Raw genomic sequence first — 27037 nt, 5'->3', positions numbered from 1 at the left:
AAGCTAGGGTTTGGGCAATTTGCAAGAGGCTCGATAGTCAAACGGTGTTCGTTTTTAGATGGAAAATTTCTTGCGTCGTGCTCATCATTTCTAGTGGTCATTTAAATTATTTATAGTTTTAGTTACTTTTTTTAGTTGATAGATCTCATAACAAAATTCTGAGGTGCATATATAAATTTAAATCGAATGTTCTTTGTAAATTGTAGAGACTACTTTAAAGTGAATTCTCTCGTTAGCAGTCGTTATGCATTGGATCGGCCCCAACTTATCATCGGTGTTTTTCTTTGCAAATTGATGACAGAAAAAGGCTTATGTAAGAATATATATGTATATATACATATATATATATATATATATATATATATACTTTTCTTATTTTGCTCAATACTTTAGTCACGGTGAACTATGTTTTTTAATAATAATAATAATAATAAAAAGAAGAAGAAAATAGTCCCCTCTTCTTAAAAATAGTCAAAATTTTATTTTATTAAAAAATAGTTTATAATTAAATTAAATTAACTAATTTACTTAATTTAATATACTTCGACCTTTGTTTATTTTTTTAATAAAATAAAACTTTGACTAGGATATTTAATTAAGTTAAAAATTTAATTAGTTGCAAAAAATTCTTCTAATAATAATAATAATGTTAATAATAATATCGAATAAGCAGCAATGACGAAGACTTTCAAAAGAATACAAACTAACAAAAAAAAACCACAAAGTCAATCTTCAATTAATGTATGCCATGAAAATTCAATCAACGCCACTCCTGTCTCCTTCTCTCTCTATCTAAAACCCCGTCTTTGTATAATTGCAATGTAAGCCATCAAAACAGGGAAGCTAAAAGAAACACACACACGCACACAAGTAGAAAATGAAACCCTTATTCTCAACACAAAACCTCCTCGTAATCACAGCGATCATCTTCGTCCTGATTTCGGACGAAAACCTCGTCGGAGCCACGAACAAGCTCTACGAATCTTGCGAAGCCTCGAATCGGAAACACTGCGGCGACAATCAAACAATAAGCTTCCCTTTCTTCATCGATGGAGTCCAAGATCGCTCCTGCGGATTCCCAAATTTCCAAATCTCGTGCAACGATAACGGAAACCCAGTCGTTAAACTCTCCGACGATGATTACGTCATCAAGAGAATATTCTACCACAACCAGTCTCTCATCGTCTCAAACTCCGCCTTCCGTACACCCTCTTCCCTCATTTCCCGCCAAATCACCAACGCAACAACAACAACAACAACGTGTTTCGGTTCGCCGGTGAAGAATCTCTCGCTCCCGGAAGACGATCGCTTCTCTCTCGTTTCGAACCAAACCCGAGTCTCGCTGCTCTACAATCGGTGCCTCGACGACGGCTGTTACGAGCTCGATCGGAGGAATAACAGCAATAAAAGCTGCGGTGATTACGTGGCCGTTGAGGCTCCGGTGCTCGATCATCGGAGGAGCCACATCGGAGATGCTCTGAGAGGAGGGTTTATGCTGACGTGGAAGGCAAGCAATTGTGGCTATTGCGAGAGTACAAAAGGAAAGTGCGGTTTCAACTTCGAGTCTTATCTTTTCCAGTGCTTCTGCCCCGACCGCCCTCACGCCGTTCGTTGTGGTCCGCCAAACGGTAAGTACTCTTTTTTAATTAGTATTTTATTTTTAAATTGCTTGCGACAGTCAAAATTGGTTGGGGTCGAATTAAAATAGAAGTGAGACTTTTGTCTTTAGTAGAGTGTTTTCTCTCTAATCCCCTTTGTGGTTTTGGGTCTGTGTGGGTCTAGGGTTTATCGCGCTGAAATGGTTTCAGTCTGAGGGGGTAGTCTTTGACTGTGAGAAACATAAGAGAGTGAGAGCTGAGCGGTACGCTTTTTGCCCAAATTTAATTTTTTTCACATATTTTTATCCTGAAAATCATACATTAGCCTTCTTGAAAAAAATAAAATCACTTTAAGTTTAGGTGAGAGGTTGAGCTTGTCTTAAGAAATTCTTGGAAACACATGTGAGTGGTTGAGTTGTTTGGTGTCCGGTTTCATAACCAGTTATTCAATTGAAATCAATTATCCACTTCAAATCGGTTATCCGGTTTTATAATTAACTATCCGATTTAAATTGTTTATCCAGTTTCAAAATTGCAGAGTGAATTTATTTGTCCAAACAAGCTCATATCTCTATTTATAACATGCTTATTTGTTTTGATCACGATCATTAAATAGCAGGAATATCAACAACTTCCACATTTAAATTGGGAGCAGCAACAGGTAAACTCCCCAGCCTATTTTCTTATCTGTATTTGTTAGAAACTAAAAATAAGCAACTGGCTTTCATGGCAAGGCACCTCATAAGAAAATTGACAGATAATTTGACTTTTTGTTTTTTCAGCTGGCGTAGTCTGTGGGGTTGGTCTCATGATAATCATAATATATTTCCTGAAGAAGGACTCATCCTCGTCTATTTTTTTCTTTTGGAAGAAACAAAGCCAAAGTCATCGAAATGTTGAGGCATTCCTACGAAACAACGGGCCTCTTCAAGTTCGAAGGTACAATTATAAAGAAATCAAGAAAATGACAACACATTTCAAAGAGAAATTAGGCAGTGGAGGGTTTGGAGACGTGTTCAAAGGAAAGTTAGGTGATGGTCGTCTTGTCGCGGTGAAGGTTTTGAAGCAATCAAAGATGGAAGATGGACAAGATTTCATCAACGAAGTTGCAGCTATAAGCCGAACTTCCCATGTAAACATTGTCGCTTTTTTGGGTTTTTGTTTCGAGGGAACAAGAAGAGCTCTCATATATGAGTTTATGTCCAACGGATCTCTCGAAAAATTCGTATTCAACCAAGAAATTCAGGCTGAAATTGGCGAACCCTTGCATTGGGAAAAATACTACCAAATTGCGTTTGGCAGTGCAAGAGGACTCGAATACTTGCACCGCGGATGTAACACTCGGATCGTGCATTTTGATATAAAGCCTCACAACATACTTCTCGACGCAGATTTTGTGCCAAAAATATCTGATTTTGGATTAGCCAAGATTTGCACTAAAAAAGAGAGCGTGGTCTCTATGTTGGTTCCGAGGGGGACTATTGGCTATATAGCCCCCGAAATCGTGAGTAGGAATTTTGGAGAGGTTTCACATAAGTCCGATGTCTATAGTTACGGGATGATGGTTTTGGAAATGGTTGGAGGAAGAAGAAATATCAACGTTGCAGCTGCTAATTCAAGTGAAATATATTTTCCACATTGGATCTACAACCGACTAAAATATGATGAAGAGCTCGGATTGAAGAAAATAATCGACGAAGACGACAAATTGAAAGCGAAGAAGATGATCATCGTAAGTTTGTGGTGCATACAAACCAACCCTTCGACTAGACCCACAATGGGAAAAGTCATAGAAATGTTAGAAAATAATATTGATTGTCTGGTAATACCTCCAAAACCTTTCTTGACATCTCCTTGTAGCTCACCGCCAACGGAGTCCACTACATGATATTTTCAAACGTTGGTAATATTAACGGTTTTATTTCATCATGCAGCCTTTAAGTCCGCACTTTTATTTTCAACTACGTCATAGTCTATATCAAATCTATATGTTTTCAAGTACATATAATCCGCTATATGTTTTTTTTAATAGGGTGCTATAATTAAATTACACTATTATTTTAATAAATAATTAGCCAAATAGTCGACATAAACTTGAACGTTTGCTAACTAGCCAACATTTACTAAGTTTTTAGTAAATAGTCAACATTAAATGAACCGAAATAGTTATTAACATGCAAGAAAAAAATCAATAACTGTAAATAATCATTTATAATTGCTCGAATTAATAGTCATTTTAAATAATAATGTATAATGACGCTGGATTGGAAGTGGAATAGAGTATTTCAGTCAATTTACGTGAGTAAATAATAAATCATGAGTATTTACCAAAAAATTAATAAAATTTACTAAATGGCAAAACGTAAATGTAAGATATGACTATATATTTAATTGATCATTTTTTTAATATTTGATTAATCAAATTATAATTTTAATTGAGAATAGTCATTCTACTATTTTTACCGTTTCTTCATTATTTAATCATTAGACAATACTTTTGCGTAGTCACAATAGTTTCACAATTATATTAATTAGACAACTTGCGATGGGCAAGAAAGGATCCTTTTAGGGTACTTTTGTTGATTGTTAGAGATCCACAAATAAGATGTTATAGCAATTTGTTCCTTATTTTTCTTCAACAAACTCATCATTTTGGTCTTCTCGACTTGTAAATCTTTAAGATGTCACTTTTAACTGTGTTTCTCGACACTTCTTGAATAATGGTTGAAGCCCACTACAAAATTTCCAAAACCAACATGCTTAACAATCGAGAGTGAATATTCGTGCATAATGACCATAGTTGCGAGATGATCTGTTCTTGAAACTTTTGGATCAAAGGCATGTAAAACAAGTGTAGATTTTTCCTCTTTTGTTTTGACATTTGACAGGGTTCAATGACATCTGCGATGTTGATTTTGTGGTCCAACGAACGCAAATTTTCCATTGCTTCATCAAATGAGTTGTTCTGTCTTTTAGTCCCTTGTAGAATTTACTCTTGCAATATATGCAAACTTCCTTGAACACACCATTTATTTTGACTCTATCAAAACGGTTCCATGCAGGAGACTTCAATGCTCGTGTTCCTGCAACCTTGTCTTAATTCTCGGTTGATTCAAGACTAGGATTTGGTTACTCGGTACCATTATTCAACTTGGAAGACGAGTCGGATGACGAATAACGGATAAAATTGTCATCTTTACTTGGAAGACGATTGTCGATTAATAAAATTTTGAAAACTCTTAGTTGTCTATATTAAGAAAAAGAGAGTGGCAGAACGTATAGAAAAACACCACTCTTTTTTTTTTTGCTTATCAGGTAAAAATAAAAACAAATAAGACACGCATAATTGGATATAAATCCATGGTGATTCATGTTCATTTTTTTTCCTAATTTTATCATACAAAATCAAGGTTACATACATGTTCAATTTTTTAATTATAAAATGTATATTATTATTTTGCATGAAATAACATGTCAATGAACTTTATTTATAAAAGGAAGGGAATCACAAAGAAAATCAAGTTTGTTTATAGAGTGAGAAGTTGTCAATTGGTAGGTGAAAAGTGATGGTTGGTAAATCACCATTTTGCCCCTAATAAGTATCTTTTTCCTTGGCGTCCTCAAATATTTGTCACACACCAAACCACCCGTGGATACCACTCGGATTGTACTATTTTACCAAAATACCCAATCGCAAAAGGGACATCTGAGAATAAAATTGTAATATACTCCTCTTCATCTCCTAAAATAAGTCTTTTAATTTTGTAAGCACAAGTTGGTTATTGATAGTAATTATTTCTAAAATATTTTTTGTTCTAATAAGTTCTCTCATTTTTATTGTGAGAATTATTATATCTCAAGATCAAAATAAACCTACTTAAAAAAAGAAGTTCAAGATCAACCATGTTTTTATTCGTATATTGAAATGAAATGATGTTAGGATCATGAGAATTTAAATTTATTATAATTAGAATTATTTTTTTGTATTTTCACGTAATAATATATTGAGATTTTCAAAGTGTGTAATTATTCACACACAAAAAGAAAATTATACAATTTGTTCACATATTCTTAAGCATATCATCCTATAATCAATACAAAAACGTAAGAATTTCTTAAAGAGATGCTTAAATCGACCCAAAAAAATCATCATAAATTCGTCTAATTTAATTTTATTATTTTCATATGAAAAAAAAAACACGAAGGAGAAGATGGTAATTTGAGAAGGGCTTAATTGTCAATCCAAGTCCAAATATGATAATGACTGGTTGGTTTGGTCGCATGTGCATATATTGTCTCTGACTCCCAATAAGAGTCGAGTTCGGAGTCCCCAAGAAACACACCTTCCCTATGATTTCTCTCCATATATAAACACTTAAATAGTCCCATAAACTCGCAATCAAGAATCAACACCCAAATCTCTCTCTCTCTCTCTCTCTCTCTTTGTAATGGCTTGTTTGAGTTTCGCGAAGCTTAACGCTTCATCGTCTCTGTGGATCGGTCAACAGTCGTTCTCTCAGCGACGCGGATCGTCGTCAACTCGCCGACAAGTCGCTGCGATCCGAGCCTCTGCTTACTCCGACGAGCTCGTCAAAACCGCCGTGAGTCCCTCTTTATCTCTCTCGCCGAGTTTCACGTTTTTATTTGCTTAATAATTTCTTATTGTTCTCTTCTAATCTAAACCTAGATCGATTCATTCAATATTTTATTTTCATTCGCTTTTTTTTTTCTTTGCATGCTTCGATCAATTTTGATTTTGTTTAGGTTAAATCTAATTCACTAAGATTATAATTTTTTTTTTATTCAATATTCTAGTCTACAAGCCAGTGTTTCTTCGGATTCTGATTAGCGGATTGACCGGCCTGATTACTTTCTGATGAGCTTCAACTACCTATTGTGTATTGACTTCTGTTAAATCATTCTCACAATTCACAAAACACTAGCCAGTATCTTCGTTTTCGTTCTATTAGTGTTTCTTCGGATTCTGATAAGCACAGATTGGCAGGCCAGATTACTTTCCGATGAACTCAACTCCGTTATTCTTCGTTTTCTTAGATCTTCGGATTCAGATCAGCACAGATTGAATTCAACTAGCGATTGTGTATCAGCTAATATAAAAATCATTCTCACAATTTGATTATTTATTTTGATTTTTTTTTTTTTGGGTGCAGAAATCGATTGCATCGACGGGGCGGGGAATCTTGGCGGTTGATGAGTCGAACGCGACGTGTGGAAAGAGGTTGGCTTCGATCGGTTTGGAGAACAATGAGACGAACAGGCAGGCGTACAGGCAGCTATTGCTGACGACCCCGGGCCTCGGAGACTACATCTCCGGAGCCATCCTCTTCGAGGAGACTCTTTACCAGTCCACCACCGACGGCAAAAAGTTCGTCCAGTGCCTCAACGACGCAAACATCGTCCCCGGAATCAAAGTCGACAAGGGCTTGGTTCCCATGCCCGGCTCCAACAACGAGTCCTGGTGCCAAGGCTTGGACGGCCTCGCTTCCAGGTCCGCCGACTACTACAACCAAGGAGCTCGCTTTGCTAAATGGTAATTTCCTTTTTTTTTTCTTTCTGAAACTATATATGTGTTTTTCTTTTTTGAGTTCTATATAACCATTTGACTTATAGCGTTTTGTATAATAGCCAACCTTTTGTAAATAGCCACCTCAACATATTTACGGCACTCAAAAAGACAAAAAACCCAAAATAGGCGGGAATGTTTTTGAGTATTTTTGTCTTTTTGAGTGCCGTAAATAAGTTGAGGCGGCTAGTTACAAGAAATTTACAAAAGGTTGGTTATTTAGCAATTCTTAGACCTTCGGTGGGTTATTTGGCTAATTTTTTGTTTTTTTTTTCTTGATTAATATATTTACATTGTGTTTCCGATTATGCAGGAGAACTGTTGTGAGTATTCCTTGCGGTCCGTCTGCGTTGGCCGTCAAGGAAGCTGCTTGGGGACTGGCCCGTTACGCCGCTATTTCTCAGGTTTTTATTTTTATTTTTTTAATTTTTTTAACTTTTCGGAATATTTCAGTGGCTCACGCAGCACGTGTTGATGATTGAAACAGGACAACGGTCTGGTACCGATTGTGGAGCCTGAGATTCTGCTGGACGGGGACCACTCGATCGAGAGGACTCTAGAAGTGGCTGAGAATGTGTGGGCCGAAGTGTTCTTCTACTTGGCCCAAAACAACGTGATGTTCGAAGGGATTCTTCTGAAGCCGAGCATGGTCACCCCCGGAGCCGAGCACAAGGAAAGGCCGACCCCCGAGACCGTCGCCAACTACACTCTCACCATGCTCCGTAGGAGAGTCCCGCCCGCTGTCCCTGGCATCATGGTAACAATCTTATTCCGTTGAAAAATTACTAGTCTCGTAACATTGGTTAGCAAATGTATTTTTTTTTTTTTTGGCTTCTTCAAAGATTCTCCGTTAACGAATGTATGTTTTTGTAGTTTTTGTCCGGAGGGCAATCAGAAGCGGAAGCGACGCTGAACTTGAACGCGATGAACCAGAGCCCGAACCCGTGGCACGTGTCGTTCTCGTACGCCCGCGCTCTCCAAAACACGGTGCTCAAGACGTGGCAAGGTCGTCCCGAGAATGTCGACGCTGCTCAGATGGCTCTTTTGGTGCGAGCCAAGGCCAACTCTCTCGCCCAGCTTGGCAAATACTCTGCCGCCGGTGAGTCCGAGGAAGCCAAGAAGGGCATGTTCGTCAAAGGCTACACCTACTAGAGTTTTTCTATTTTTGTTTTTTTGTTTTGTTTTCTGAAATACACAAGAAAGAGAAAGAGAGAGAGAGAGAGAGAGTGGGTGAACTCTGTTTTTGAAACTTCAATAATAATATCACTTGTGTGGTTTGGTTTAGTGATCATTTTTGCATAAGAAATCTCAACATTTGATCTTTAGAATTTTTATTTTTCTGTTTGTGGTTGTGGAGGTTCTATTTTTACGCCTTACTGGTGGCCAAGCAAATAATGTCGAAGGCAGAGATGGTTGATTTGAAATAAGATTTGGGATTATTCTTAAACTATGATCTCCTCCGCACTTTTTGACCAAAATTTAATATGTTAAACTTAATCCAAAGTAAGTTGGCGACATGTGTCCAACTTGATCCGATTCGTCATAAAGTCTAAATTGGCTTCGTGGACCGGGTCTTACACTAGACCGATCCTATGCTACTCCTCTGATGATATGAAACGGGCAAAGCCTACTTGGGATGGCATAACACTGAACATCCTCGACACCGCAATAACTTTTTGAGCTAATTAGGCCGAGCTTCCTTGTTTTAAGCTCAATATTCTAATCAGCTATAATCACCTATTACGTAAATCTAAACTCTGCTTCATTTTTAGGATATTATATTTCCTATAGGGATTATTCCTAAATTATGACCTCTTCAATACTTTTATAAAATCTAATATGTAAAAATTAATCCAAAGGATGACTTTCTTATATTTGTTGGTACAAAACTACCCTCAATGAAATATCATTTTTCTTTTATATTTCGTCTATCTTGTTTATTTATATGATCGTCAATAATCTACCTGATTTATAGACATTGTCGACATTACGATTTTTTTAAACTAAAAAATATGGAAAAAGAATTTATACAAGCAAACCAAACTAAAATCAACAACTACATATCCAAAATCAATATCGTTTCGAGCCTCTCTCCATTTACCGGCAATGATTTAGATTTATTTGTCATGGTTTTAACTTTAGGGTTTTGGTGTTTCTTTGTCATTTTGGGTGAAGAAGAAGAAGAAGAAGAAGAAGAAGACGAATAAGAAGAAGAAAACATGACAGAGAAGAGGAGGAATTGATGTAGAGGCGAAGAGAGAGAGAGAGAGAGAGAGAGAGAGAGAGAGAGAGAGAGAGAGAGAGAAAGAGATAGATTTATGTCTATATCAACGTGTTTCACGATTCTACTCTCTCCAAAGCCTCGTATATACTTAATAATTTAAGGAAAAAAAATTGTTTTTAAGAATCTGAAAATTCATTTGAAGATTTATTGACATTTTGTCTTTTTATTGACATCAATGTTAATAAATTTTCAAACGATTATGAGAAATTCTTTAAATATTTATTGACACCGATGTCAATAAATTTTCAAAGAATTTTCTAGAATCGTTTGAAGATTTATCGACAATCATGTCAATAAAAAAACAAAATGTCAATAAATCTTCAAACAAATTTCCAAAATTTTCAAAACCCTCATTTTTGTGAAATTTTCGCAAATCGATGTAACTTTTTTATTTAGAGGGGGGGGGGGGGGGGGGGGGGGGGGGGGAGGGGGTATTTATAAGCTTGGAGGAGGCCTTGGACCGGCCCCCTTGAGGCCCGCCGGATGGCAGGGCGCGGGGCGCTAGAGCTTGTTTCCAATATTCTGCAATTGTAAAAGATATATAAAGTTAAATATAGCTCTAAACAAATAAAAAAAAAACTACTCATAACTTAAAAATTTTCACAGTAAAAGTTTTAAGCATGCTATTCTTTTGAAAATGGCACCAAAAACAATTATCACAATTTCTTTATAGATTTTTTTTTTGGTCTAGATTTACTTTTAAATATTCCAAAAAGAGGTAGCCCAAATAATTTTTTGGATATTGCTTATAGTAGCCGTTTTGCACTTATCGCGAAAATAACATGTTAAATGTTTTACTATGAAAATAGCTTTTTTTAAGTTGTTAATAGTTATTCTTTTTTTATAATACAATTTTAAAAAAATTTATTTACTGTTTTGACTGCTATTGTTAATTTTACTACTCTATAGTTAAATTTACCGTTTTACAATTTTATTTACAAATAATTTTTTATCGTTTGAAAAAGCTATTTTTTAATTTAAGAAATGAACAATTAAGCCAGTAGCCCAATAATCGATCTTCCTTTATAAAAAAGTCAAAGTTTCATTTTATTAAAAAATAAATTACAAGACTCACAATAAATTAATTAATTAAAGAGTAAATTAAATTAACCTAAATAATAAATTAAATTTACTGTTTAGTTAATTAATTTACTCGGAGTGGATGAACTATTTTCTTAACAAAATAAAATGACTAAAATATTTAAAAATACTAGGGGATTTATTAGTGGCAACAAATTATACTTTTAAACAAAAATGTTACACTTAAAAAAAACGTTACTCTTGTACTTTCTCAAATCATCTCCCCACAGACACAATTAGATACAGTCGGCCCATTATGATACCAAAAGTCATAGAGTCAGTCCTCGTCGTCCTTAAAAAAAAAAGTAGGTGACGATCATTTTACTTAAAGAAAAACGACAGGGATGAATATGACGCAAACATATTAATTCAGGGAGTCGAGAGTAAATAAAAGATTGACGTAGCTAAGTGTGTACGTGCGTGCGTGCACATTTTCACAGTCTCTCTCTCTCCTTTTCTTAAAAAACCAAGAAAATGAAAAAATGAAATGAAAAGGAAAAAAAAGTGACGCATAGGCAGAGCAGAGAATAGCAGAGAAAAAAAAAATCGAAACGCCGTCGTTCTAAACTTCGACGCGTGGTCTCTCGTCATCGTCTTCCTCAATTTGATTCCTCTGTATCCTTCTTCAGCCAAAGCCATAGCCATAGCCATAGCCCTAACCCTAAAACCATTTCCATGAAGGACCGACCTCCTCCGTCCCCCGGCGCCGCCGCCGCCGGGGTTTACGTCCCGCCGCACCAGCGAATCCGCTCCGTTGTCGTTCGCGCCAACCAAAACACTTCCGATTCCCCTCCTTTTCCGGTCGTAGCTAACCCTGGGCCTCCCTCCGGCGCCGTCGCTGCCGTGGTGCAGGTCCAAGCTCAGAAGGACTCACCGGTCCAGTTCCCGAAGCCGCCGGAAAATAACGGGCGCTTCATCTCCGCTTACGATGATAAGGTCCTCGATGACAGTTGTTTCGACCGAGAGTTCGGTTCGTTTTCGAATCCGGTGCGTTTTTTTTTTCTTCTGGTGTTTGAAAGTCAACAGTGGAGGATTTTTTTTATTATTCATTTTAGTATTATTGAGCTGAAGTTTACGGATTTCACTATCGCTTTGACCGAAGAGGCTGTGACACTAAGTGTTCTCGTTGGACTCTTGGTCAGAGGTCAGCTCAGATAGTGATCGACTAAGCTTGTGTGTGTCACAATTTTCAGAGTGCTTGTTTCGTGGATAACATTGAGCTGTGGAAGAGTAAGTTAGTGACGCTTTTACGAGACAAGGACAAAGTAGAGGTGATTTCGAGGGAGAAAAAGGATAGGCGTGACTTTGACAATATAGCCGCATTAGCTACTAGAATGGGGCTTCATAGGTAGGTAAAAACCTTTTTATTTCTCTATTTTCGGATATCTCGTTTTTGTTGTTGTTGTGGAAGGGTTCAAATTGGTTAATTATGAGAAGTTCTGATCAATGTTTGATCTCGAAAACAGCCATCTATACACGAAATTTGTCGTAATTAGTAAGGTTCCACTCCCGAACTATAGGTTTGACCTGGATGATCGGCGTCCACAAAGAGAGGTACTTTTTTTTTTTTTTTTTTTTTTTTTTTTTTTTTTTTTTTTTAAGTTTTGCAATGCCTTCTTTGAGGTTCTTTGTTAGGCCTCTTAAGTAATAGTTTTGGAAATTTTGTAGGTAAACTTGCCTCTCGGGTTGCTAAGGAGGGTTGAAGCGCACGTGACCGAGTTCTTATCTCAGCGATCTAAGACCAATGGAAGATCTTCAGATGTTTCCATTTCGAGATCAACTAGTGGTTGTAGCATCGCCACCGATGAAGGGCTGTTTGATGCTCCCGAGCCGCTACCTTCAAGTAAAGCTATGGTGGAAAATTTTCTTTGGAGAAGAAACAAACAATTGAAGGATCAACAACAAGCTTGGAAGGTTTTCTTTTACTTCGCTTCCCAACCCCTCCATTTTTTCTTTGATTAATTTCGTTATTTATATTGATTTTGGAATCATCAATCGGCTAGCTCAATTGTCTCCTTTTCCGTATTGTGTATGATTAGAGAAAAATAAAAACCGCGTAAAGAACAGACATGAGCAAATAGAGTTGGAATAACTGTTATCTGTTTAAGAAACTAAGTTCCACAAGGTTATGGATGCCATTTCTAAGGCTTAATCCAAGCATCGTTGAATTTGACTATGTGAAATTTTTATGTATGAGAAAATTAAAATATGTTACTATAATAATTCATGGAATTGGAGTAATGCACCTCTATTAGTATTGATTGTATTTTGGAAGAGTGTGACTTCTAAATAGGTATTTGAACATCTGTAGAAAAAATTGGGTGAAATTAGTTTCATATGTTCTATAGTTTGTTTTCCAAGCAAACTAATGTGTCGATCATTGCAGGAATCAGCCGAAGGTAGAGAATTTTTGGAATTTAGAAAAGGACTACCTGCTTATAAGGAGAAGGATACGGTGTTATCTGCTATTTCGCAGCATCAGGTCTCTTCCGGCTCTTATACTGTGCTCCTTTGTGTACTTATATTTCTTGCCTAGTCGGTTTGCGTATCCAAAAAGAAAGTTTGTTTCCAACATATATGAATAGCCTTTTATTTCTATCTTTGTCATGTAGACTTATAGTATGTGATAAGTCTATAGCCAAGTGGTTATTATCTGTAAGACTGAAAAAGTTAGTCTAGATATCCTTGTTGAATTTCTTCAAAACAAAAACAGAACATAGAAGAGGAATAAAAAGACAGTTGTTAACTTCTCTATTTTCACGTAACATCTGAGCAATTATTCCCGTATGCTGTTTTAACTGTCGGCAATTATTCACTTTATTGTATTGTATGTCTTATGATGAAATGATTGGGATTTTTGGTACCAGGTTATTATCATCTCCGGTGAAACTGGTTGTGGCAAGACCACACAAATTCCACAATTTATTTTAGAGTCCGAGATTGAATCTGGCCGCGGGACAACTTGTAGTATCATATGTACTCAGCCTAGAAGAATATCAGCCATGTCTGTATCTGAAAGAGTAGCTACAGAGAGAGGGGAAAACTTGGGTGAATCAGTGAGTTGTTTTAAAAGTCCGTTGGTTTAGTGTATCATTCTCATTCTTAATTATGACCTGAAAACTCTAAATTATCTTTATTCTTTACCTTTTTTTTTTTCTAAGGTGGGATATAAGGTTCGGTTAGAGGGTAAAAAGGGGAGAGATACCCGCCTCCTATTTTGCACCACCGGAATTTTATTAAGAAGATTGCTTGTAGATAGAAGTTTGAAAGGTGTAAGTCATGTTATTGTGGATGAGATACATGAGCGTGGAATTAATGAAGGTAAGCGGTATTATGCAAAATATTGAAATATTTTTCTGTGCTATTTCTCACTCGCAATAATGTGATGCCAGATTTCCTGCTTATTGTTCTGAAGGACCTTTTAATTTGCCGACCAGAGCTGAAATTGATTTTGATGAGTGCAACCCTAGATGCAGGGCTTTTTGCGTCCTACTTTGGTAGTTCTCGGGTTATTCACATACCGGTAAGTTGAACATCAATCACTTAGTTTTTCATTTTCTTTGTTTCATGGAAGATGAATTTGTTCTCTCAGTTTATGACTTTAGGATTGAAGTTAGAGTAGTTAGAAGTCGTTGCTATAATGTTAGTCTAATATGCGTTATGGTAGAATAGTGGGATGCCCAAATGTATGAAAATGTGGAGGTAAAAAAGAAATTAGGAGAGAGCGGACCTTTCAAAAGTTTTATTAAATCTAAGATTTGTATTTTCATTCAATTCTATTTTCCATTAATACTTGTCTGAGGTTTATAACATAATCATACCATTTGAATGTCTTGCATTTATGTTTTGTAGCCCTGCCTGATAATTTATCCCCTTCTTTATAGACATTGGCTTTGAATTAGTGCTTTTAGTCTTATCCAAAATGCAAGCTTTGTACCTGTACGGCTTGTCCGGTATTAAAAAGAAGTCCATTGTTTCTAAAAAAAAAAAGCCCTCGTGATTTTGATTATATGTTTCTTTTTCTGTTTCTTTCTTTCACCACATGACTGATGTCAATGCATTTTAAAATGACAATCAATTCCTCTGTATCTTGATGTGTAAGAGTTAGAATTGCTTTTTTGTCAACTTGGCTATCATAGGTTCTAAATGATACAAGTATCTGGGTATTAGTTGATGATGATGATGATAATAATAATAATAGTAATGATGATGATGATGATTATTATTTCTGTCAGCTTTTTGAATTGTGTCCATGGATTCCATGATTTTTTCTGTGTATGGAGAAATTTGAATGTATACCTAAGATACAAAAACCCCCAAGGAGTTGGTCTAGTGGTAAGGGAGAATGCTGGGATGTGTTTGGCGAAGCCCAGATACCCATTGGTTATATAAGAAAAAAAGTCGCCAACACTCTGTTACAATACTGGTTATGAATACGTATCAGTCGCGCTTTTATGACAGCCTTTATATGTCTGGTCGGCACATTGGTTTCCTAAGGTTGAGGGTCTTGTTCAAATTTATTTCAAGCGCCACACTAAGGTCAATAATTGCTTGGTAACTATATTTTGTGAGCCTTCAACCTATGAAAATGGGTTGAAACAGTATCTGTTCGCCCTTATGTGATGATACACAAAAAATGTATGGGATGGTATTAATGGTTTAATGCAGTGGGGGTTAAAATTTCATTTACGTTTTCTTCCTAATTTAGGGTTTTACGTACCCAGTTCAAACTCGCTATCTAGAGGATGTCCTTGAAATGACGAATTATCGGTTAAACCCCTACAATCAAAACGATGATAATGGTCAAGAGAAAGTATGGAAGATGAATAAAGTAGCACCAAGAAAGCGAAAAAGCCAGATTGCTTCTGTTGTTGAGGTATGAGTAATTTATTAGAAAGATGTGTGTGTATCCTTTTTATTCTTTTTCTTATTCTCACGACTCTGCATGCGATCAGGATGCGCTTAAAGCTGCTGACTTAAGAGATTACAGCTTGCAGACTCGAGATTCTCTGCTGTGTTGGAACCCTGATATTATTGGTTTCAATCTTATTGAGCATCTTTTGTGCTATATATGTGAGTACGAAAAACCAGGTGCGGTTCTAGTTTTTATGACTGGATGGGATGATATAAGCTCTTTGAAGGATAAACTCCAAGCTCATCATCTGTTGGGTGATTCAAACCGTGTCTTGTTGCTAGCATGCCATGGTTCTATGCCCAGTTCTGAGCAGGTAGTTTCTCTTACATTCATTCAGTTGAGAGCCACCAAGATGATATCATTATTTACGAGATTACTTGACTAATGGTTAAATACCCGATTTTGTATTTTTTCGTTCTGCACTTTTGGCCTTTGCCAGTTTTATTGAATAAATAAAGTCCCTGTTTCTTTTTTTTAAAAAAAAGGGTTTAAAGCCATGTGGTGCTAATAACCCAAACACAGCAATTGCATAAAATTTATTTTATATTTATGCGAGTTACCTCCTTGATAAAATGGGAGAAGGGTCATTCATACTATGAGAGTTAAGACAGAGAAGTGACATAATAGGGGAAATATACAAGGGGACGTGTAGGAAAGGGAATCCGTTCTGGATTGTTTATGAGGTTACCTGTATGATTGTTTTTTGCATTGGCTAACTCAATACAATCTCATCTTTTCCTATTTTCTTTGAATTTACTATTTATATTGCCGACTCTATCAGAATGGTATAAAAAATCATATGTCCCCCCATTACTAAGTAATTTAGCTTTCTGTTAATTCATTTTTAACGGGCTGCCTAGTCCTAGGTTTTGTTCCTTTCATTTGGTGGGTCTGGGTCTAGGGAGCCCGGGTGGCATGTTCGACTAGCGCCCGACCCTTCCTGGACCCATGTTTTGTAGCACATTCCGTCTTTTGCTAACCCTTATTAATATAATCTATGTTGTTGTGGTTTATTTTTAATTTTTATTATCTTGAACATGATGGATTGATTTGTATTTTCTAAAGCAATGGATCTGAATATATTGAATGCAGAGGTTAATATTTGATGTGCCCACAGACGGTGTGAGGAAGATTGTACTGGCAACTAACATTGCTGAGACAAGTATAACAATTAATGATGTTGTGTTTGTACTTGACTGTGGAAAGGCAAAAGAGACTTCATATGATGCACTAAATAACACTCCTTGCCTCCTTCCTTCATGGATATCGAAGGTTTCGGCACAACAAGTAAGGTTATTTCCTAGCTGAATTTGATCTCTGTAGTGGAGATCAATGTGGCCGTAGCGTTTTGTTTATTCTTCTGTAACCACTTCTCGAGTGGTCGTTTTGAAACCTAGTTTGTAAAAACTGATATTTTTACAAATTTGATGTATGACGACCCTCAAAATTGAGTTGTGAAATTGATTATTTGAACCTTTATTGCCAAAAAATGTTGTCTTGTTTAATATTAGATTCACTAATAAGGTGCTTTATAATGGTTAAATATGTTCCGCATCATAGTTAATAAGGGTAATTTCTCTCGTAATGTTGTTGGATAGTTACATTTGAAGTTGATATAATATAAGTGTTCTATATAGACCTCCCGGTTTATATAGAAATCTTTTGGATATAATATAAGTGTATGTTTTTGGTTTAATTCTGAAATTTTTACTTTTAACTATTATTCAGTGCATTTTCATGAAATAAAAAACCATCTTTTTAACTTGTGTTTGCAGAGAAGAGGAAGAGCTGGTCGTGTTCAACCGGGGGAATGTTACCATCTATATCCTAGATGTGTATTTGATGCTTTTGCCGAGTATCAATTGCCAGAAATTTTGAGGACACCTTTGCAGTCTCTATGTCTCCAGATAAAGAGTTTGAAACTCGGAAGCATTTCCGAGTTTCTATCTAGGGCGTTGCAATCACCAGAGTTACTAGCGGTAAGCGGGTAATATCTATATTAAAATGTATGAAAAAAATCCCCAAAGGATGTTATGTATTTGCAGCAATTTTTTTTATATATTTGCTGTGGATTCTCGGGTTCTCCCCAGGAGTTATAGAGAAATATGCCAATTTTCTGGTTGTATGTGTTGAAAGAAGCTCAATATGAGAGCATATGGCTTGAAAGAGTCGAAGATTTTTTTGGGTGTTGACTAAGAGCAAGTAGTAGGTTCGGGGTAGGATTAAGCTTTTGGTAGCTTTGAGCTTTTCGGTAAGAACATGCGAGTTTAAGGATTTTTTTTCTTTCTTTTTATTTTCTTCGAGGATATTGTATTTCTATCTTGTATTTTCTGGTCATTTATACTTTAATTGATCAGTCGTAAAATACTTATGCTAGACAGAAGACTTTTTCCATGTATCTAGACGAGGTTTTTTCTTTTCTGTAATTTTCTTTTTCTCTAGGAGACTTTTTTCCTTGAACTCTCTAGTAGACTTAAATGTGCAACATGACTTTCTTTGTTCTGCTTTTTTATTTGAAAGTTGTGTATTTTATTCAATGATATGAACCTTTTGTGAGTTTTGCATGCAGGTGCAAAATGCTATTGAATATTTAAAAATCATTGGGGCCTTACACGAGAATGAAGATCTGACTGTTCTAGGTAATAAGATAAGATGTTTGACTCAAATTCTCAACAATTTTTATTATTGTTTTGTAATTCTACTGTTTCAGAAACAGAAGCATCATGCTGTGTTTTTTAATGACAGGCCGTTATCTAACAATGCTTCCAGTGGAGCCGAAACTTGGAAAGATGCTTGTATTAGGCGCCGTATTGAATTGTCTTGATCCAATTTTGACTGTTGTCTCTGGTCTCAGTGTTAGAGATCCTTTCTTAACACCGATGGACAAAAAGGATGTAAGTGAGATTTCAAGTCTGTCATATTTAAATCTCGATGGTTACCCTATTTATTTATTTAATGTTGTGTTAAAGTTTCTAATATATGGTTGTATTACGGAAGTGTTAATTGTGGTGTGAGCTTGTAGGTTTTTGGAAATGCTGTACTGTTTTGAGAAATCCTATTCATTTTGGAATTTGGCTGATGAGCTGAATCTAGTCCACTTGTTAAATTGAAAATGCTATTGGACGCTGGTTTGACTGGTTTCTCTTTCTCTCATAGCTAGCCGAGGCTGCGAAGTACCAGTTTTCCAGAGACTCTAGTGATCACTTTGCGCTTATCAGGGCTTATGAGGGCTGGAAAAATGCCGAAAGAGACTATGGTGGTTATGACTATTGTTGGAAGAATTTTCTCTCGATGCAGTCGCTGAAAGCAATTGACTCTCTCCGGAAGGAGTTCTTCTCTTTGCTCAGAGATACTGGTTTAGTTGATGGTCAAACCAACTCATGGAGCCACGATGAGCATCTCACCCGAGCAGTTATTTGCTATGGTCTATATCCTGGGGTTTGCTCCGTTGTGGTAAGATCTCGTTTAACTTTTTTTTTTTTGGGTACTTCCCAAATAGATTTCCCGTTTCTCACGCATCTATTGGAATAGATTACCTTTATTTATTTATTTTTTAATTTTTTTTAACGGTACTTACAAGAGTAGTACGAGAGAACACACGAGTGAAAAAAAAACCAATAAATGAAGTTATAGTAATCATCACTTTACTTGTTTTATCTCCAATTTTTCCAAGAACTGACATAAGCTTTCATGCAGCATAATGAGAAGTCGTTTTCACTCAAAACCATGGAGGATGGCCAAGTGCTTTTATACTCGGTACGATCCTCTGATTTTAGTAATAATATTTGCTAACATTCCTCTGATCCTGCTTTCCATTTGGATTCTGTAGAATTCGGTGAATGCCCGGGAATCTAAAATACCGTATCCTTGGCTGGTATTCAATGAGAAGATCAAAGTGAATTCTGTTTTCCTCCGCGATTCAACTGCTATCAACGACTCCATGCTTCTCCTATTCGGTGGAAGTGTATCGAAAGGGAATACTGTTAGTCTCTTCTCTAATGCTTTTATTTTTTAAATAAATTTTTTTTTTTTGGTTGAACTCTTCCGTATTATTATTGTTAACAGACCTAATTGAATCTCTGGGCAGGATGGGCACTTGAAAATGTTGGGAGGGTATTTAGAATTCTTCATGAGACCCGCCGTTGCAGATCTTTACCTCTGCTTAAGGAAAGAGCTCGACGATCTTATTCACGACAAAGTAAGTCAACTACAACGATACAGTTTATCTACATTGGCAAAGCTTATAATTTTGTTTCGAATCGCAGCTAGCGAATCCGAGGGTGGACGTGAACGGCTACGGCGAGCTCATATCTGCGGTGCGGGTTCTGATATCGGAAGACCCGTCGGAAGGAAGGTTTGTGTTGGGCCGCAACAACCAGGTGGTCGTAGCTCCGACCACTCAGACGCAGCCAAATCAGACGGCGTTGACCTCGAGATCCGAAAGCGGGCCAGGTGGCGACAACTCGAAAAGTCAACTCCAGATGGTGCTGGCTCGGGCGGGGCACCCGACCCCGATCTACAAGACGAGGCAGCTCGGGATCAACCAGTTTGTGTCGACCGTGGAGTTCAACGGAGTGGCAAAAACGGGCCAGCCTTGCGGCAACAAGAAGAACGCAGAGAAAGACGCCGCCGCCGAGGCTCTCCAGTGGCTCATGGGCGAGACCCGCACCGGGAACAACTACATCAACCACATGTCCGTCGTGCTCAAGAAAAGCAAGAAAAACCCTTGAAACATGGTAAATCGTGGGAATATATATTTTTTGGCTGACCCCAGTTTGTCGAAAATCTTTGGTAATTTTTAGAGGGTCAAAAAGTATGTGGAAAAAGACGTTAGAAATTGTTTTGGTGATTTTTTTTTTTGTCCCAGTGACAAACTAATTATTTCATCACTTGGGCTTTCATTGTATTTGTACCATTTCGAATGTTGCTGTGTACACTGACAAGTGAGGGGGGTTTATGTTATCCTTTTGTATATTTTAGGCTTTTCTAATGGTGAAAAAACTATTTCTATGCTATTGAAAAATAATTCGCTTCTTGCCTTTTTCTTTCTCTATTTTTTTATCTTGTTGATTAAATATCGGATGAATGTTTTGTGATGACGATAAATTTTTTTTTTTTTTTTAGATTCTATCTTTACTCTTTACCGGTTATATATAGTGACTATAGGAGAACCAAAGATTACTTTCAGCCAAGTGGACAAGTTGAAGTTTCTAATTGTTTTTAGTTATTTATTTAAAAATATATCACAAAGAGACTTTTCTCCACTTTGCACTAAGCTTTATGAGATACGCGTGATTGAACTTGGATATCCCATAGGCATGATTTAAGCTATGATCACTAGTACTAAAGAACACATCAAAGTCAAGTCACTGGATGGTCCAAGAGTTGTTGAACACAGTCAATTTTTTGCTTATATTATCTTGAAGCACAATAATCTCAAAAATCATATAGTGAAGTTGACTCTTTTTTTTAAGACATGGTAAACATATAATTTTTATTATTTTATGTATATAGATTCATGTACTTCGAGGCAGAGACAAAATCCTCTTATTTTTATATTTTTATATAGATCACAGTCATCACACTACATCGTAGGGGTGGGGATATAAGATCATGTTATGTTATTTTATTTTTGTTTATGAAAAATAATAATAATAATAAAATAGAGCTCAATCTCTTGCCATTTTCCCTTTCTTTTTTCTTTTGAGTGGATCAAAGAGAGAGCCAGACAAGATGAATCAAACTGTTGTGTAGGAGATAATATCGCTCATATGTCCTTGATTCCACATATAATACGTATTTATACATAAAATAAAAAGAGACATTTTTTGTCTTATAAGGAACACCCTTTTGAATACAATAATCTCTTCTAATCTCACAACATAGTTGAATCTTGCCTCTCTGTCCTCTCTCACACACTCGTTTGTCTTAAAATAATATGGAAAATCCATATGCATTACCATTCTTCCACAAATTTGGAAACTACATCGAGTCATATAACCATATTATATTGTTGCATTGCATATAATAACATATCTATCTAACGATAAATATATTTTGAATTTTTTATACATAGCCCTAGTGGTGGTGGGAATAAAAATTAGAAACCTCAAATATTTTTCTTGTCTGACCATAATATGCAATCACTGTTACATCTAGCCTTTGTTATACAAAAAAAAAAAGAACTAGCCAAATCCATTTTGCAAAAAATATAATAATAACAATAATAATAGAAACGACCAACCTCGAAATGCGACATCGATATGGCTGTCGGGTTAGGGTGATAAAAAGATTAGGTAAATAATGTTGAAAAATATGGAATCTGATGAGAGACTATGAGACAGGCTGGGAAGTGGGAAGGCTCTGCCTCCTTTTATTGTAATCTATATACCATAAAAAAAAATTATAAAACAAATACATAAATTTGGACAATTTGGACATTAAATTATATCAATTCCTTGGTGGGGTTTAAGACGAAATATCACAAATGTGTAGGTGTTGCAAATTATGCAATAAATTGAGATTATTATTATGGTTTTTATAAGTGAGTCACCAACCATAGCTCACTCTAAATGGGTCACAAAATAGAGCGCTTATATATTTACTTATTCTAATAATGTCAATGTCTAGAGTGACAACCCTACTTGTAATTAATTTACCTAATTCCTTAACCACCGAAAAAAGAGAGAAAAAAAATGTGATCGGACCATGTGCCGGTGAGTCTCCGTTGCTGTTGTTTGCCGGGGCGTTGGACCAACTTTTAGGGTACATTTCCAAGTTAGATTGACATAATGTTTTTTTTCCTTCTATTTCATATCTTTCTTTCAATTGAAATTGACATAAAAATAGCTAGGGGACCCCTTTGTATTTCTCTAAAGATTTTTTTATTTGTTGAAAAAAAGGGAAACTTAGTGTGTGGATTATTTGCAAAGGGATCACAAATACAATTCTTGGGCCACACTTTCTAGACGGATTCATATCAAGTCCCTTTGTACATCTCGTGACGATTAATAAAACAAGACAAGAATTGAGGCAATAAATTTTTGGGTCATATCAGAATTTATTTTTATTTTATTTACTTATAAATAATTTTACAACATGAGAAGAAGAAATAAATGGGGATGGACATAATAATTTAGAAAAGTAAACTATTCCACATGATACTTGGGTCCCTTTTTTTTAACTTTTTTTTTGGCCAACTATTGTGATTTGCACAACAGAATGTTTTTGGTTTTAAGTTTAGGGTATCTACTTGAGAACAAGTTCCTAGTGAAGAATATTCTCATAAATGAGGTTACACATATATTAGATATTGAGTGTGTTTGACATAACTTTGCTTTTAAAATAAGCGCTTTTAGATTATGCTTTTGAAAAAATTGTTTTTTACAAAAGCTACGAAAATCTAGTATTTAAATTTTCTTCTATGTTTTGCAAAAACACTTTTCAACTTTTACTAAAAACTATTTTTACTAAACACTTTAAAATGGTTGGGCTTTTAACAAAAGCAAAAAACATGTTTAATAAACTAGACCAAACACAGCCATTGGTTTATATATATATATATATATATATATATATATATATATATATATATATATATATATGCGCGCGCGCGTGTATGTGTGTGTGTGTATTACTTTCGGTGATTTGTGGTATTTCATTTTCAACGAGAGGACACATAATTGAAAGTGGGGTTTTGAAATGTTTGCATTGCATGCATGGTGTGATATATAACCGAATAGGACTAAGTTGAGTTGATCAAATGTTTGGAAAAGAGAGATGTGTGTGTCCATGCATGAATATATATCCAGACCCACACAAACAATATATCTATATCTATTATCTATATATAATAAATTTATACCAGACAAATATGAGAAACTCAATGCTACCGCCAAAAACAAACTCTTTGGTGATAATGAAAGGGTTAATTTAGAGTTTAATACAGGGTTACTTACTGTTATATACACTTTTTAACACGATGTAGTGTTAAATATTGTTGCGATCATATCTTGCGGCCACTCAATAATAAGAACAAGGTACATTAGCGTGATCTCTTTTTTTTTTTTTTTTTGGGTACCAGAATGAATGAGTAATGCTAGCTAGCTTAAAGAAATTTGTTGATTTGTTTTCAAAGCTTGGAGAGCTAGCGAGGCCATAACATTTATTAGGAGTCATTTAATAAAATATACAATTGTTATAATTGTTCATATATATATATATATATATATAAACAGTAAATTGATAGTACAATTGGCCTAGACGTGTTTTCAACTTTTCATACATTAAAACCATTGCTTATTATCTTATTATCATGCTTGTCGAAGATATATTTCTCTACATATACAAGTAAAATTCATTAGTTTTATTTTATCTATTGATCGTTACTTTGAATTAGATGTTTTTGTATTTTGACAAAATTGATGTTCTCTACGATGTTGGAACATCTCTATATGACATACGCTTATTAAGTAAAGTTCACGTCAGGATCGGTGACGTGGATTTTCTATATTTATTTTTTTGTCTGATTCACTTCCGTTTTTCTAATCATCCAATCAGACTTCAACGATCAGCTAGTGAAACACTAGCAGTGCGTCAATCACGACGTTTCGTCACATATAAAAGGGAATGTACGCCCCTTGGAGGAGGGTTACACGCTTGAGGTTTTGTGACGTTTTTATGAGCAAAAACATTGTGTCATTGGTTTGATTTCTTTATGTCTTGTTCCTCTTTCCCGATGTTAGTGCAATAGACATAAATGGGTATTGTATTTGTGGTATTGTAGATCATGTATTGTTATATGCGTTGATCTACCACTTGGGGAGTGGGTTGAGTGAAAAGTAAGAGAAACTCACATTCAGGGGAAGCCTAAATGAGAATTCATATGGGTAGTTTTGAAGTCTAGGAAATCTGAAAGGTGATTATTCGGAGTTGTTCGTGTTGTACTTATTCTACCGTTTAGTGAAGTTCTCTTTTCACATGGAGTATCATCCATCTAGACGTAGGCATGAGAATTGGGTGACCTACCTTGTCTCTTTATTTATAGCTTTAATCGTCTTATTAATCAGGTAAATTGATTAGTGTTACCTAACTTGTGAAAACATCATTAAGAGACATCACGAAAACAATGAACACAATTTTCAATTGGTATCAGAGTAGGCACCCTACCTATCTAGTTCCTCGGTATTTAAGTGTTTTTGTTGAGATGGATGCTTTTAGGGAAGGTGGATCTGTGAGTCGTGTTCCTTTACTTGATGACTCTAACTACGCCTACTAGAAAGAGAGAACAAGTTATTTCATCAAGTCTATTGACCATGAGACTTGGAAAGCATTTGTTAATGGTTAGAGTACTCCCAACAAAGCTTCTCGAGGATGATGTCACTTTTGTTACTAAGACTGAAAAGGATTGGGATCCTGCTGAAGATGAAGTTGTTCTTGCGAACTCTAAAGCAATGAATGCTATTTACAATGACGAGGACAAGAATGTGTTTAGGATGATAAACACTTGTACGAGTGCTAAAGAAGCTTGAAAAATTTCGGAGACATCCTATGAGGGCACTGACAAAGTAAAGAATTCAGTTCTTAAACTAGTGACTACCAAATTTGAAAATCTGAAGATGTTGGGGGAGGAAACCATCAATGAATTCTATGCTCGAGTACGCGATTTATCCAATGAATTTTACTCTCTTGGTGAACCCATGTTTGACGCTAAGCTTGTGAAGAAGATTCTTTGTCTTCAGAGATTCAAGATCAAGGTCACCACTATTGATGAAGTTCATGACACCTCGAAGATGAAAGTGGATGAGCTGATCAGATATCTTCTCACATATGAGATGTCTTTAGAAGTTGATCACACGGAGAAGAAGCCAAAGGGAATCGCTCTCGAAGCCTCAAATTCTGATTCTAATTCTCAGAGTAGTGATGTCACTAATGAGACCTATGATGACACCTTAGCTTTGCTAGCTAAGAATTTTGGCAGGATCACGAGAAGGCTTGATAAACGACAAAATAACAATAGTGGCCAACATGGTGCTCCCTTTAATAGAGACAAAGCTCATCAGGGTTACAAACCTGAGAACAACTTCAGGAAGGGAAGAAATGATCGTGGCTATAGTCAGCATATCAAAGACAAATGGATTTAGTGCAGGGAGTGTGAAGGCTTTGGGCACATACAAATTGAATGTTCTAATTATTTGAAAAGGCAACAAAAGAACTACAATGTCACTCTCAGTTATGAAGACACTGACTCTGACAGTGGTAAAGAAGAAACCCATGTTAACAACTTTGTTGCTTCTATTGTAAAACTTTAAGAGACTCTAGAGTTCACCACTATAGCCAATCCTAATGTTGAGTCTTTGTCTAATTCTTCAGATTCTGCTCTCTTTGCCCATCCTGACAATGGTCATCATGCCCCTTATGCCCTGGGCGACACACGTGCTACAATGGCCGGGACAAAGGGTCGCGATCCCGCGAGGGTGAGCTAACTCCAAAAACCCATCCTCAGTTCGGATTGTAGGCTGCAACTCGCCTACATGAACTCAGTGATGAAGTTATTCAAGAAGCTTACATAATTCTCTATGTCAAAAAGGAAGACGAGTCCAATACACTCACTGAACAGAAAAAGAAGATCGACGAACTTGAAGCTAGTGAGGCTCATTTGTTGGAGAGTATGAGTTGAAGAGAGTTTCGTTTGACTCGTTGCTATGACTAAATCTGTTCACATGTTGAACTCAGGTACTGCTAATTTGAATGATATTATTGAAAGTGGGTGAATCCTCTTCTAGCCATAGAGGAGTTGGTTTTGTCTCTTCTTCCACATGGCCTCGGAAGATTGTATTTGTTCATCTAGTTAGCCTGAAAAAACAGAAGTTTCAGCACATGTCTCAGACACACAAGCTGACATCTGCAACCCTTGATAACCATCAGAAGATCAAATCTAACTGGAGGTGCCATTATTGTGGAAAAGTAGGACACATTTGTCCTTTTTGTTACATGTTGTATGGAAAGTATCTGGAGAGGAAACCTCGGTCTTCAAAGCATGTTCAACCTCTGCCTTTTGCTCAGAAACTCACTCTTCGTGTGAAGATAGATCTGAAAGAGATGATCATCAATAATCATTCCATGGTGCTTAATAATGGGTCAATAATTCGTTATGATCACCGTGCTAATGTGGCCTACACTTCATAAAAGGCATTTGGTAGAGAAGATTGGTAGTTTGACAGTGAGTATTCTAGGCACATGACTGGTGATAAGTCTTTTCTATGCAACTTGAAGTCATGCTCTAAGAGTTAAGTCACTTTTGGTGATCTTGGTAAAGGAAACGTTGTTGGTAAAGATCAGTCAAATTACTCTGGTCTTCTTGCTCTTAATAATGTCCTTTGGTTGAAGGTCAAACTTCTAATCTCATAAGCATCGGCTAACTCTGTGATCAAGATATGTATGTGAATTTCTCTAAAAATGGTTGTTCAATTGTCAACAAAGATGAGTCTATCATGATGAGAGACATCAGATCTCCTGATCATTTCTACTTGTGGAATTCTCCTTCTACCATTCCTTCATCTGCTTGTCTAGTAAGC

At 36.1% G+C, this 27037-nt stretch overlaps 2 protein-coding genes and 1 pseudogene across 3 annotated transcripts; all 3 read left to right on the top strand.

The window, feature by feature from the left end:
• Positions 1-764: 764 nt before the first annotated feature.
• Positions 765-3524, top strand: LOC149401871 (LEAF RUST 10 DISEASE-RESISTANCE LOCUS RECEPTOR-LIKE PROTEIN KINASE-like 2.1; annotated as a pseudogene). Its single transcript, XR_016296033.1, has 4 exons — positions 765-1628; positions 1783-1861; positions 2218-2259; positions 2381-3524. The product of XR_016296033.1 is annotated as an LEAF RUST 10 DISEASE-RESISTANCE LOCUS RECEPTOR-LIKE PROTEIN KINASE-like 2.1 (transcript).
• A 2387-nt stretch (positions 3525-5911) lies between these two features.
• On the top strand, positions 5912-8526 carry PDE345 (Aldolase superfamily protein). Its single transcript, XM_089608814.1, has 5 exons — positions 5912-6199; positions 6770-7149; positions 7496-7586; positions 7670-7939; positions 8056-8526. Exons 1-5 carry the CDS (start codon positions 6047-6049, stop codon positions 8332-8334), a joined length of 1173 nt encoding a protein of 390 aa, XP_089464940.1. The 5' UTR covers positions 5912-6046; the 3' UTR covers positions 8335-8526.
• Positions 8527-10969: 2443 nt separating this feature from the next.
• Positions 10970-20482, top strand: LOC149401869 (DEA(D/H)-box RNA helicase family protein). Its single transcript, XM_089608813.1, has 19 exons — positions 10970-11533; positions 11740-11894; positions 12013-12100; positions 12215-12460; positions 12933-13028; positions 13414-13602; positions 13708-13867; positions 13939-14069; positions 15255-15422; positions 15502-15774; positions 16554-16748; positions 17237-17440; positions 18031-18100; positions 18207-18355; positions 18618-18914; positions 19158-19217; positions 19291-19443; positions 19549-19659; positions 19727-20482. The coding sequence occupies exons 1-19, from the start codon at positions 11222-11224 to the stop codon at positions 20189-20191; spliced, it is 3522 nt and encodes a 1173-aa protein (XP_089464939.1). The 5' UTR covers positions 10970-11221; the 3' UTR covers positions 20192-20482.
• The last annotated feature ends 6555 nt before the right edge of the window (positions 20483-27037 follow it).

The sequence above is a fragment of the Urtica dioica genome, chromosome 3, assembly GCF_054948205.1.
Source record: "Urtica dioica subsp. dioica isolate 48M chromosome 3, U.dioica_male_clone48M_v1_H2, whole genome shotgun sequence".
Classification (NCBI taxonomy): Eukaryota; Viridiplantae; Streptophyta; class Magnoliopsida; order Rosales; family Urticaceae; genus Urtica; species Urtica dioica.
The sequence above is the reverse complement of the archived record's forward strand: the minus strand, read 5'-3'. Positions and strand labels throughout refer to the sequence as shown.

What these genes read in the sequence shown, in the direction of transcription:
- LOC149401869 (XM_089608813.1), top strand. Translation starts at nt 11,222, where the DNA reads ATGAAGGACCGACCTCCTCCGTCCCCCGGCGCCGCCGCCGCCGGGGTT. An exon ending in CTATGCCCAGTTCTGAGCAG is followed by an intron (nt 15,775 to 16,553) that starts GTAGTTTCTCTT and finishes TATTGAATGCAG; the next exon opens with AGGTTAATATTTGATGTGCC. An exon ending in CTGGGGTTTGCTCCGTTGTG is followed by an intron (nt 18,915 to 19,157) that starts GTAAGATCTCGT and finishes GCTTTCATGCAG; the next exon opens with CATAATGAGAAGTCGTTTTC.
- PDE345 (XM_089608814.1), top strand. Translation starts at nt 6,047, where the DNA reads ATGGCTTGTTTGAGTTTCGCGAAGCTTAACGCTTCATCGTCTCTGTGG. An exon ending in GTTACGCCGCTATTTCTCAG is followed by an intron (nt 7,587 to 7,669) that starts GTTTTTATTTTT and finishes TGATTGAAACAG; the next exon opens with GACAACGGTCTGGTACCGAT. An exon ending in CCGCTGTCCCTGGCATCATG is followed by an intron (nt 7,940 to 8,055) that starts GTAACAATCTTA and finishes ATGTTTTTGTAG; the next exon opens with TTTTTGTCCGGAGGGCAATC.